This window comes from Capsicum annuum, chromosome 12, assembly GCF_002878395.1.
Source record: "Capsicum annuum cultivar UCD-10X-F1 chromosome 12, UCD10Xv1.1, whole genome shotgun sequence".
NCBI classification, from domain to species: domain Eukaryota; kingdom Viridiplantae; phylum Streptophyta; class Magnoliopsida; order Solanales; family Solanaceae; genus Capsicum; species Capsicum annuum.
The window spans coordinates 4304301-4316459 of NC_061122.1; the positions used below are offsets into that span (position 1 = coordinate 4304301).

At 34.9% G+C, this 12159-nt stretch overlaps 2 protein-coding genes across 4 annotated transcripts; both read left to right on the forward strand.

Annotated features, from left to right (window-relative positions):
• Nucleotides 1-2877: 2877 nt before the first annotated feature.
• LOC107870490 (receptor-like protein 15) lies at nt 2878-8847 on the forward strand. 2 transcript variants are annotated; one of them, XM_016717027.2, is made up of 6 exons: nt 2878-3074; nt 5015-5434; nt 5906-6046; nt 6200-6340; nt 6438-6527; nt 6647-8847. In XM_016717027.2, exons 2-6 carry the CDS (start codon nt 5041-5043, stop codon nt 8821-8823), a joined length of 2943 nt encoding a protein of 980 aa, XP_016572513.2. In that variant the 5' UTR covers nt 2878-3074; nt 5015-5040; the 3' UTR covers nt 8824-8847. The 2 variants fall into 2 exon arrangements, with proteins under 2 accessions (XP_016572513.2, XP_016572514.2); XM_016717028.2 differs by lacking the exon at nt 5906-6046 and having other exon boundaries at nt 2879-3074.
• A 1429-nt stretch (nt 8848-10276) lies between these two features.
• Nucleotides 10277-12153, forward strand: LOC107870491 (receptor-like protein 15). 2 transcript variants are annotated; one of them, XM_047400594.1, is made up of 4 exons: nt 10277-10787; nt 11386-11568; nt 11649-11738; nt 11826-12153. In XM_047400594.1, exons 1-4 carry the CDS (start codon nt 10376-10378, stop codon nt 11981-11983), a joined length of 843 nt encoding a protein of 280 aa, XP_047256550.1. In that variant the 5' UTR covers nt 10277-10375; the 3' UTR covers nt 11984-12153. The 2 variants fall into 2 exon arrangements, with proteins under 2 accessions (XP_047256550.1, XP_047256551.1); XM_047400595.1 differs by having other exon boundaries at nt 10279-10787; nt 11386-11526.
• The last annotated feature ends 6 nt before the right edge of the window (nt 12154-12159 follow it).

Here is a 12159-nt window from a genome sequence, read left to right on the forward strand (position 1 = left end):
TTACGTAACAAAATCATTATGCAAATCATGTGTGTTATTTTGCTTTGTAATTTCAAGTTTATTAATACTAGTGAGGTTTTATTGATTTGTACTTACCAGAATAATATTCTGCCTATCATATATATGATTTGTATATGCAGACAAGATAGAGATTGGAACATCGTTGCAGAACTTTTGAACGGGACTATGGAAAAGGCACAATATAATTGAAAATGGCCTTCCAAAAACTGTGTAATAACTGTATGAACTAATACATACAGCAAACTATGACCTATGTTATTGAACTAGCATTGTTGTACCTTGAAGATATGACTATGAAGATAAACAAGGTTGTATCATGCAAACTCTATTTATCACTTAGGATATTCTTGTATTGTGTATGAGGATATGATGTGATAAGATGGGGTCTTTTTGCCGCTATACCAATTTGAAAGAGTTCTACTTCTTTTTCTTCCTATAGAATCTAAAACCAATCACATCACGACTTCTGTGAAGTATGGATACCCGGCAATATATTTTTGAAACATCGAATTCTATGATCTATGGCTTGTTTTTGCCAATGTGGAAATATAGGCTGCACTGATGGAACATGCTTCCGGCATTTGCAAAATCTCTTAAGATGGTTCTACTTCTGATGATCTCTGGTTGAAAGAAATGACTCTCCAGGTATAACTACACTCTTCAAAGATAGAAATAACATGTAACACTTGGAATTGGGCCTTTAAAGTATCCCGGAAAATGTACATCTAAAGGTGTGCTTGCGCTGCAGGTATGTAAATTTATGGCTTTGAATAGAGGTTCTACAGCTATGAATTCCTAACCATTTATGTATGCCTATATATGAGCATGGTTGAAATAATATCCAAGTCTCCCAGGATCGAGTGTCTGTTACTTTTTCTCTGCACTTCTCCTTGCAATGCATTTCCATGAATGACTGTTCTTTCTCATGTGCTTATTTACTAAAAGTTTACAAACAAAAGAAGATAACAAGTCCTGCTATGATTACACGAATTATTTGTGCATAGTTTCTGATCTTCTCTATGATGGTTAAAGTACTCGCTTCCACTGTCAGAGAGTTATGATATTATCGTTGGCCGTGCCTGCCTTTCTGGTGTGAACTGTGAAGTTTATCTTTTGTCTTGCAGTAGTAGTTCAGTATAGAAAAATTGAGTTGTGTTAACTTGTTTACATTTCTTTAATGGAGAGGCATGGATTTTATATATAGGAAAACTATACTACTCAACTGTTGTGTCATTTCTTGGATTTTCACTGATTTTGTCAATAGTAAGAAGTTCAACGTAAAGAACGAGCCTGTGAAAGCCCTAGTTGCTGTTCCACTGCCTTCCTATACAGACCGATGTATTGTAACTGACTCCGGTAATGTTGTCACTCTCACAATTTTATTTTTGGATACAATAAGTTGCTTGACTGTTTTTTGAAAAACAAGCATCAGGTTTCTCTAAGGCACATATTCTAAACAAAATACAGTGTTCTGAAAATTGTTTGGGTGTTTGAAATTACGTCACATATTCTCAGTGATAAGAGAGGGTCTATCGAAAACAGTTTCTCCATCTTCATAAGGTGGGGTGTAGAGAAATGAACTGATATTCAACCAATTCGAGAAATTACAATGCAAAATTGAGAAATTACAATGCAATCTCTCTCAAACTTTCTAGAGAAAGCAGAAAAAATAAAGGAAAAAAAGATAGAAAAGGGAAGTTCCAGATCAATAAAATGACTAAGAAAAATAAAGAGCAAGTTCTTCCATGTCTATTCTAGCTTGTTCTTGGTCTATTTATGCCATCTGGTGCAAGGATGCTTCTTGTCCTTTCTTCAAGTAACTTGGAAGACAAGAATTTCTTTTGGGATTTGGGACCACATATTGTTCCAAGTGCTTGGGCCATTTCTTACCCCTGGTGCTGCGGCTAGGAGCCTCTGACTTGTCCTCTATGTTTGTTACATCGGGTAAGGTTGCACACACACCACCCTCCCTGAGATCCCACTTATGATACTAAACTGGGTATGTTATTGTATTCTCAATGGTAGAAAATCACTTGTTCATCATTGCGTAAATTAGGCACAAGAAAATCGAAGTTGTCTTCGATGCTGATAGTCAACTAGTCAAGGTCTTCCATTATGGAACTCTTCTTTTCCAGCTCACTTTAAATCAATCAATTTGCAAAGCAACAAGTTTGAGGATTGTTTTCACTTACCCAAATACAACTTGAAGTTGTATCTGAAATTTTTATGACCAAACATCATTTTTATTCGAAAAAAATAAAAAATTTCTTGGCCGTTGGGTAGCGATTTTTTTTTTTTTTTGGCATTAGAATACATAAACTGTACATAACAAAAAGAAGAAAGTGGCTAAGGAATAAAATTTGTTGACTAGTAATTGCATGAAACTTCCATACAAGTGACATTAGATGGAAATTTTTCCTAATGAGAAAAAGGGTCTAAGTCAAGTAAATATGATGGTGACAGTCAAGGTCGTTGTTTTTTTCTGAAAAGAAGAATCCAACTCAAATTGCAAGCAATGTTTTGATGAAAATTAGAGAAAAAAAAAACGAATGAATTAATATAATCAAACCTCGTTATAATAGCATTTCACTATAATGGTCCAATTTTTTCCAAAGATTGATTTTTGATGTTATATCTTCCCTGTAACAACAGTTATCACAGCGATATATTCTTTGTAAAATTACCCCCGTAACAATCATACTCAAATATTGTGAAATTATATTTTATATGAAATGTATAATTGTGATACCCTACAATTTATAAGGGCATAATAATCCAAAAGAAAAAAAAAGGGTTAATTTTTTTTAAAAAAAAGAGGGTGGGGAGGTGGGGTGGGGGGGAGCTAGTAATATTTAAGAAAGTAAAGCTGGCCAGCAGCGTATAACAAACAAAACAAAAACTTAAGGTTTTGTGGCTGCTGGGACATAAGCTAATCAAAAAAAAAAAAAGAAGAAAGAAAAAAAAGAAGGCGATTTAGAGAAATTTAGGCAAAAATAAGGGCAACATACACTCCGAAAAAAGGAATTCATTGGAGTTTTGCTATTGATCTCGAGGTAAAGTCTTTTATATAGCCTAAACATGGGGTCTTAATTGGGAGATTGACATCGGATATTGAAGAACTATTTACCAAAAGATAAACAAGAATTACTGATGAAGTTGCACGTGGGGCAAGACTTTTACTTGATATGATACTGAAATCGGGTATTTGAGATGTGGTTATTCTTGATGTAGAAGGCCACACTGATTACATGATTCATTTGGAAACCTTCCAAATATGTAATATTTGATATGATATAATGCTTATTGAGTTTATTAATGAACTATTGACTCATTTTGCTTACATGAAATAAATGATACTTCCTCCGTTATTGTTAGAGTATTTTTTATGTTTCAAAATAAGTGAATGGTTCACAATTCAAGGTAAATGTTGGAATTTTTTTTTTCAAATTTACCCTTCATTAAATGTGCATTGGGAGTGATGTATCATGTGTCTTTACTTTTTGAAGAGGGTAAAAATGAAAAAACATGATAAATTTATGTCTTTGCTTTTTTTTCTTAATATGTGTGTCAAAATCCAACAATTAACTTATTGTGAAATGGAGGAAGTACTGTTTATTGTTACTGTTTTCTGAAAGAGCATTTATTTCATGATGTTTTATGACTTCTCCCCCATTAAAACGGTTGTGGTTAAGTGTATTACTCATTGAGATAGCGTCTCACTCCTCGCTATTGTTTTTCAGAAAATGCAGTTGACGGTGAGGATTTCATTAGTTATAGGATTCGAGTGGCATATTCATGGTGAGCCCCGCACTTGTTCGTGTGGGCTATATATTTTATTCATTTATTATGTTCTTTTTCTTGAAAACTCCTAGAGTTGCTTCATAGTCATGTCTTTAGAGTTTTTAATATTCTTTTATTATTTTGGTCTTGTGGAATATTTGACTTCCTCTCATAGTTTCTAGATGGATTTGATATTGTGATTTGGTGGTTTAGGTGTATTGTTGATGTTGTTGGTGCATTATTGGCGGTATTGGTATGTTGTGGTTGTTGAATTTTGACGAGCCTTGCTTTTGAATCCTAACCTCCATAGCGCTGGTCACTATCTATTTTGGGCCTTGATAATAATGTGTAAAATTTATAAGATATTTTAATAATTATTGTAATTATAATTAGTGTCAAGCACATAATAAATTTCAAATGTGAATATTTAAATATGAAAAATTGTATTTGAATAGTGTCCATCAGTTATGGTCATAACTTCACGAGAAAAGACTACTGATGTTTGTCCTTTTTACATTCAAACACTTTCTAATTTTTTGGTTAAATTGGTTAACAAATACTTCCCTCCTAGGTAACAAACTGAATCATTAACTTATTATTTTGCGTATTTTTGTTTATAATAGCTAATAATTGAGATCTAAATATGAAAAGTTAATATACATATATAACAACACCTCACTATAATAACCATAAAACTTTTAGACAAATACTATCACTAATACGAGATTTGACTGTCTTAGATTATAGAAAAATGTAGAAACACAAGAAGAAGACATTAAAATGATAAAATAAAGAAGCTGCAAGGGACATAACAAGAAAATTAGTTGCAGAAAATTTCATTCCAGTCTGCATCAATTATTACACTAAAGTTTTCTTCATCAGAAGGTTATAAATAGTTTTTCTCTAATATCAAACATCCCACAAGAATCTACCCATAGGTATGATTTTCAATTTCCAATAGGTTACTATAAGAAAGGTTATAAATAGATAGTATTTGTGCAAAGAAAGTGTTGTTTCTCTTTTAGAGTTTATAAGGATATATATAGATTTTAGAATCATCAACTTCCTCTTCTTATATACTTTTTGTTTACACTAGTGTTCGGGCCAGCTTGCACGTACCTTGATGAATTCCACCTCTCACTAGTACAAGTAACGGGCAAGCTTTCTCTTCTTATATATTCTGGCTATATCTTATATTCTTGTCAATATTCAGTGGCATTGTAGGTTAAGAAGCAGAATATGACTAATAGCACGATAGTATATTTGTGGTGGTTGATTTTGTTCATGGCAAATGGATGGTGGTGCTGCTACTGTTGTTGGAATGAAGAAAGGACTGCTCTATTGCAACTCAAAGCAAACATAAAAGACAGTATAGGCAACGACTATTTGTCATCGTGGGGGGCTAATGAAACCTCGGATTGTTGTCGATGGGAGGGAATTGTTTGCAGCAACATCACCAGAAGAGTCATAGAGTTGTCCATTATTGCTAAGGAAGAACAACTTAGTAATGGTACATATACTGATGATATTTTGAGGAACTGGCTTTTCAATGCATCTTTATTTGTTCCCTTCAAAAGTCTCAAAGCTCTGCTCCTACCTGGACATTCATTGGCCGGTTGGGTGAAGAATGAAGGTTTGTTTTCTCTTTATACATTCCCTCCGTTCTATATTATATGGTGATGTTTTACTAGGTACGATGTTTTTCTTCAAGGAATAGAACAAAAAAATGAATGATATTTGGTACATACCAAAGGTGCCTTAGAGCTTGTGGTTGTAAACAAGTTATGACCATTCTATGGTTACAAGAACATGTCATCAAAAGTACAATGAGAAATTTAAAGTTCAAAGAGTTTGCATATATAAAGAGGTGTTGTAGTTTTTGAACGGACTAAAACAGAAAAAATGTCATATAAAATGAAACTAAAACTAAGGGAGTACTACATACCTATAAAATGGTTCAACCAATCTAAATAGTAAGTATGATCAAAACAAGTTCAACTTCCAAGGTTTAACTTCAAAGTACAATCTATTTGACTCTCGAAAACTTGACTCTGTCACATGATTTAACATGTCCATTTTAATTTTCTTGCTAATTTGGTAACAGGTTTCGAGAAACTTAGACGATTGAGAAAACTAGAAGTACTTAATTTGTCTCGGAACAATTTCAATCGCAGCATCTTTGAGTCTATTAGTCAACTTTCATCTCTCAAGTCATTGTACCTCGCAGAAAATAATATTGGATCAGGTTCCAACTTCACATTTGCCCCTTGACTCTCCTTCAGAACAAAAATTGCGAAACCGAATTAGTTTCCTTTATATTCTATCTGACTGTCAAAAAGTTTAACTGTTAGTACATAATGTAGCGTCCATTTTATGTTTCTTGTTGATTTGGCTACAGGTTCCGAGAAACTGAGAAATTCGAGGAAAACAGAAAGTCTTGATTTATCATGGAACTGCTTTAACCGCAGCATCTTTCAGTCTCTTAGTCATCTTTCGTCTCACACGTCATTGAACCTAGCAAACAACCGAATTGCATCAGGTTCCAACATGTGGTTTCCTTTGCTTGCCCCTTTGAACTATTAGTCTTCTTACAAGAACGAGAATATGCTAACTAATCCATTTCCATAACGTTTCAGGTCGGGAGAGATTGTCAGGGTTAGACAAGCTAGAAATCTTGGATTTGAGCAATAATGCACTCGATGATGAAAATGGGTTCGCTGCTTTAGGTAATTAAACGTATATCATAACCTACAATAAAATTCTGTTATATAAAGTATATGATACATTTTATGCATAACAACAAAATAAAACATGTATAACGATTAGCTGCTTGTTCATTTTACAGGCTTGTGTGATCTAAAGTATCTTGAAGAACTAAGTCTCAGCAGAAACAAATTCATTGGGAGACTCCCTCCATGTCTTGGGAACTTAACATTTCTTCAGGTAATTGATCTCACTGAAAATCAGTTTACTGGAAACATTGCCTCATCTCCACTTTCACGGCTCTTGTCCCTTGAATATCTCTTGTTAGCAAACAACAATTTTGAAATGCCAATTTCATTCGAATCGTTTGCTAACCATTCAAAACTTAAGTTTGTCACTGCTGACAACAACTCAGTAATTTTACAAACTCCTTCTAGTAACTGGATTCCCAAGTTTCAATTGGAAACCTTGTCATTATACAATTGCTCTCAAATGCCAAGTTTCCTTCATTATCAACTTCATTTAAGGTTTCTTCGTCTCTCGAACTGCAACATTGGTGGAAACTTTCCAAATTGGTTGTTAGAAAACAATTCCAGACTGGAAGAAGTTTACTTGGGTGGAAATGCATTCACTGGATCTCTTCAATTGCCATTCCTTCCTTATCTGAAAGCTTTTGATATCTCCAACAACAAGATTCAAGGAAAACTTCCACCTAACATTGGGTCAATTATCCCGAATCTCCTGATGTCAACAATGTCCAACAATATGATTGAAGGCTTGTTGCCTTCAAGTTTTGGTGACATGAAAGGCCTTGAATGCTTGGATTTGTCATACAATAAGTTAACAGGAGACCTGTCGATTGGATTGCCCTGTGAAGGATCCAAGTTGTTTTTACTGAGATTGTCAAATAACATGTTGGCAGGGGAGATATTTCCAGTTTCTGCTAACATAAACAATTTAGCATATTTATACTTGGATGGGAACAACTTCTCTGGCCCAATTCCAAGGAAGTTATCGACTGCTCCTTTACGTACATTGGACTTGAGTTACAACAAATTGTCAGGAAACATACCAGCCTGGCTTGGTGATATCTCCTCCTTAACTTCCCTAGCATTGACCAGAAACCATCTAACGGGTCATATTCCGCCTGATTATTGTAGACTTGAAGGACTTGAGGTGTTAGATCTCTCTGAAAACAACCTTGTTGGTGTGATTCCATCATGTTTCAATGCTTCGCTAGCCTTAAAACATGTGTTTTTGAGCAAAAACAAGTTACAAGGGGAATTTCACATGTTCTCAAACTCTGACCATTTACAAGTGTTGGATCTTAGAGAAAACAAATTCAGCGGCTTCGTTCCAAAATGGTTTGGAAGTCTTGGAATTACCACCTTACTCTTGAAAGGAAATCATCTTCAAGGCATCATTCCCAGAGAGCTGTGCCTCGCGAGTAAATTGAGAATTATGGATCTTTCTCATAATAATATCTCGGGTCCTATTCCTCATTGCTTTGGGAACATAATGCAACAACATTTTATAATAGAAAGATACCCATACTGTCCACCACTTGGATATGCAGGATTCCAGATGTTTGGAAGAGATGCTGTGATAGACGTAGAATCCTCAATGAAGTCATCATCAACACATTTCTTCCGTTATAACTATCCATGGATTCGAGCAGAGTTCACGACCAAATATAACACCTATTCATACGAAGGTAGGACTGTTGACTATATGACTGGAATTGATCTTTCTTGCAACCAGTTAAGTGGTGAAATACCCAAGGAACTCAGTAATCTTACCCAGATTCATGCATTAAACTTGTCACATAACCACCTTACTGGAGCAATACCATCAGAATTCTCAAATCTCCGGAATATTGAGAGTTTGGACCTGTCCTACAACAACTTGACTGGGAGTATTCCCACTCAACTTCTGAAGTTGACAACTCTAGCAGTTTTTACCGTGGCACATAATAATCTAACGGGAAGGACTCCACAGCGTTCTGCGCAGTTTGCAACTTTTAGTGAAAGCAGTTATGAGGGAAATCCTTTTCTTTGTGGTTTTCCATTGAACATCAGTTGTACGGAGCCTAGAGAGATTCCAATATACCCTCCAGCACCAAACTGCTGCAAAGATGATGCTTCTTTTTTAGATATGGAGTCGTTCTATATTTCCTTTCTTGTGGCATATGCAAATGTGGTGGTTGCTGTGGTTGTAGTCCTCTGGGTAAACCCTTACTGGAGAAATGTTTGGTTTTATTTTGTCGAGTCTTTCATGTATTCATGTTACGATTTTTTCGCTTCCAAAAGGTCAATTTAATTATGTAACATTTCACTATGCAAATGTATGTGTGAGTTGTTCTTGGTGCCCATCAAGCTCATTAATACCAGTGAATGTTGATGAATGTTCTGTATGTTCATACAGTAAAATTTTGGCATGCGATGTGAAATTAAATATTTGCTTTTTTTTGGGAAACATTGTTTTGAACATTTGAGGTAATTGAGCTGAAATACACTGACTGTGTACCATAATCTGGGAGAAAATTTCTTGTGGAATGTGTATAGTAGCATACAAGGGAAGATGGATACAATAACATATGCGGTGCAATCACACAAGGGAAGATGGATATTAAAAGAAAAATATTGAGTAGATTAAAAAGAAAAGACATTCACATATAAAAGAGACAATCAAGTGACATATGGAATATAACGACATAATACCATGTCGTAAAAGGAGATAACAGGTGAAGCCAGTGACTCATCAAGACTAGTCGATCTACAACTACATCCCTAGCGGTAGTTAAACGGGGTGTAAAAGCGAAATGCCAGCAGAATGATCAGTCTGCACTTTGATCTTGTTTTCACTAGGATAAAATTTAACAACTGGTTTTGCTTGTACTTTGATCACCTTTAGATTTTTGGTGTCTCACCAAAACAGCCTCAGAAATACTTTTTAACTCCGCTTTGAATTGCATCGCGCGAGACCGTGATTAAACAAGTAAAAGAAGTGACCGTATGAGAAATCAACCTCCTTTGACCAGTTGCAATTTGAAGAGGAAAAAGAAGTGACCATACAAAGATCTCTTGTGTTTTATTACCTATCTACTGTGAAAATGACAATATAACTTAAATAAAGGGACAATAAAATCCAAAAGTTGTATATTCAGCTCATATCTAGTGTAGTCCATAGTTACCACTTGTCATTTTTAAACATGTCACATTTTTATGGTATAAAATCATATGATCAGTAAAAGTAAAATGAGAAGTTTAAAGTTAAATTAAATTATTTTGAAATATAAAAATGTGTCATTAGTGGTTTGAAAACAACGTATATGGTCCACTGAAATAAGTGCTAAAGACTTAGTAGCTCCCAAACTAGCTGGATTTTTTTGACTTTGCACACATAAAGTATAAATACAAAAAAAGGAAGAAGAAAATGGATAAGGAACCAAATTTTGTTGACTAGTTAAGCACAATAATATCAAAATATACTCCCTCTGTTTTAATTTGTTTATCTTGCTTTTCGTTTTAGTCAGTTTCAATAAGAACACCTTTTTAGTCTAGCTCAAATTGCAAGCAATGTTTTGATGAAAATTAGAGAAAAATAAATGAATGCACTAATACAGTATTGACTTAGAGTAAACTATAGAAACAGAAGAACAAGAAGACTTATTAAATGTAAAAATAAAGAAGCTGAAAGGGACATAACAAAAAAAGTAGTTGTAGAAAATTCCACTCCAGTCTACATCAATTATTGCACTATTCCTGCAACCTCCCACCAACGCAGAAGCAAGCTTCTTTTCTTATATATAGAGTCTTCTCAATATATAGTGGCCTATGTAACTAGTGGATTGTAGGTAAAGAAGAAGAATATGACTAATAGCAAGAAAGTTTATATATGGTTGTTGGTTTTGTTCATGGCAAATGGATGGTGGTGCTGCTATTGTTGTTGGAATGAAGAAAGGACTGCTCTATTGCAGCTCAAGGCAAACATAAAATACAGTACCGGCTACGACTATTTGTCATCGTGGGGGGCTAATGAAACAGCGGAATGTTGTCAATGGGAAGGAATTGTTTGCAGCAACAACACCAGAAGAGTCATAGAGTTGTCTTTTGGTGTCAAGAACATTAGTCAAGAAGAACAACTTAGTACTCTTAATGGTACATATACTGATGATATTTTGAGAAACTGGCTTTTTAATGCATCTTTGTTTGTTCCCTTCAAAAATCTCAAGGCTTTGCTCCTCCCCGGACATTCATTGGCTGGTTGGGTGAAGAATGAAGGTTCGTTTTCTCTATATACCCTCTCTACATTTTATATTATATGGTGATGTTTTACTAGGTACGATGTTTTTTCTTCAAGGAATAGAACAAAAAAATGAATGATATTTGGTACATACCAAAGGTACCTTAAAGCTTGTGGTTGTAAACAAGTTATGATAATTCTATGGTTACAAGAACATGTCATCGGAAGTACAATCAGAAAGTTACAGTTCCAAGAGTTTCCAAATATAAAGAGGTGTTGTAGTTTTTGAACGGACTAAAACAAAAAGAATGTCATACACAATGTTTATATATATGAAAAATAGTTCTACCAATCCATTTCTATTTACAAAAAGGTGTGTCTTTCTTTTTTAAACGTATTAAAATAGAAAGAACGTCACATAAAATGAAGCGGAGGAAGTACTACATACCTAAAAAATGGTTCTACCAATCCATATAGGAAGTAGGTCACAATAACTTGAAATGTAACAGCCAACTGTAACTATATACTGGTTGACGAATGTTAACTTCAAAGTATAATCTATTTGACTCTCAAAAACTTTACTCTGTCACATGATTTAACATGTCCATTTTAAGTTTCTTGCCGATTTGGTAACAGGTTTTGAGAAACTGAGACGACTGAGAAAACTGGAAGTACTTGATTTGTCAGGGAACAATTTTAATTGCAGCATCCTTGAGTCTATTAGTGGACTTTCATCTCTCAAGTCATTGAACCTCTCGCACAACCAAATTAGATCAGGTTCCGACATACGGTTCACATACAACAAAACTGGATCAGCTGGTTCCAACATATGATTCCCTCTATTTGCTTCTTTGAATTCGATAAGATATTCTAACTAATCCGTTTCCTCTATACTTTAGGTTCTGAGAGATTGTCCGGGTTAGACAAGCTCGAAATACTAGATTTGAGCTATAACAATCTAGAGGGTGAAAATGTTCTCTCTGCTCTAGGTAAGTGAACTTATGAAAAATGTTCTTGAAAAGCTCTTCTTTTTCCACGGTAGCTTTGTAACATAATTGTTACAAATTCCTGGACAGTGCTAAATACTTCTAGGACGGCATTGAAGAAGCTCGATCTAAGGTACAACAGATTCCAGAGTTTTATACCAAATGAAGGTACATGTAATTCTGGAAGATTCTTCTTTCAGTTGATTTTATGGTTCGGGGTCCTTGCTTGCTGCACAAAGTGGCTCTGATACCATTTGTAACGGCCAAACCCACTGTTGACATTGTCCGCTCTGGGCCCAGACCCACCTCCCTAGAGTGAGGTGGGCCTGTTTACTTATATACCAATATCCCTCCTGTGTTTTGCCGATGTGGGACTCCTTATACTAAGATTGGGTGTTACACCAAATGAACTACATTCCATGCC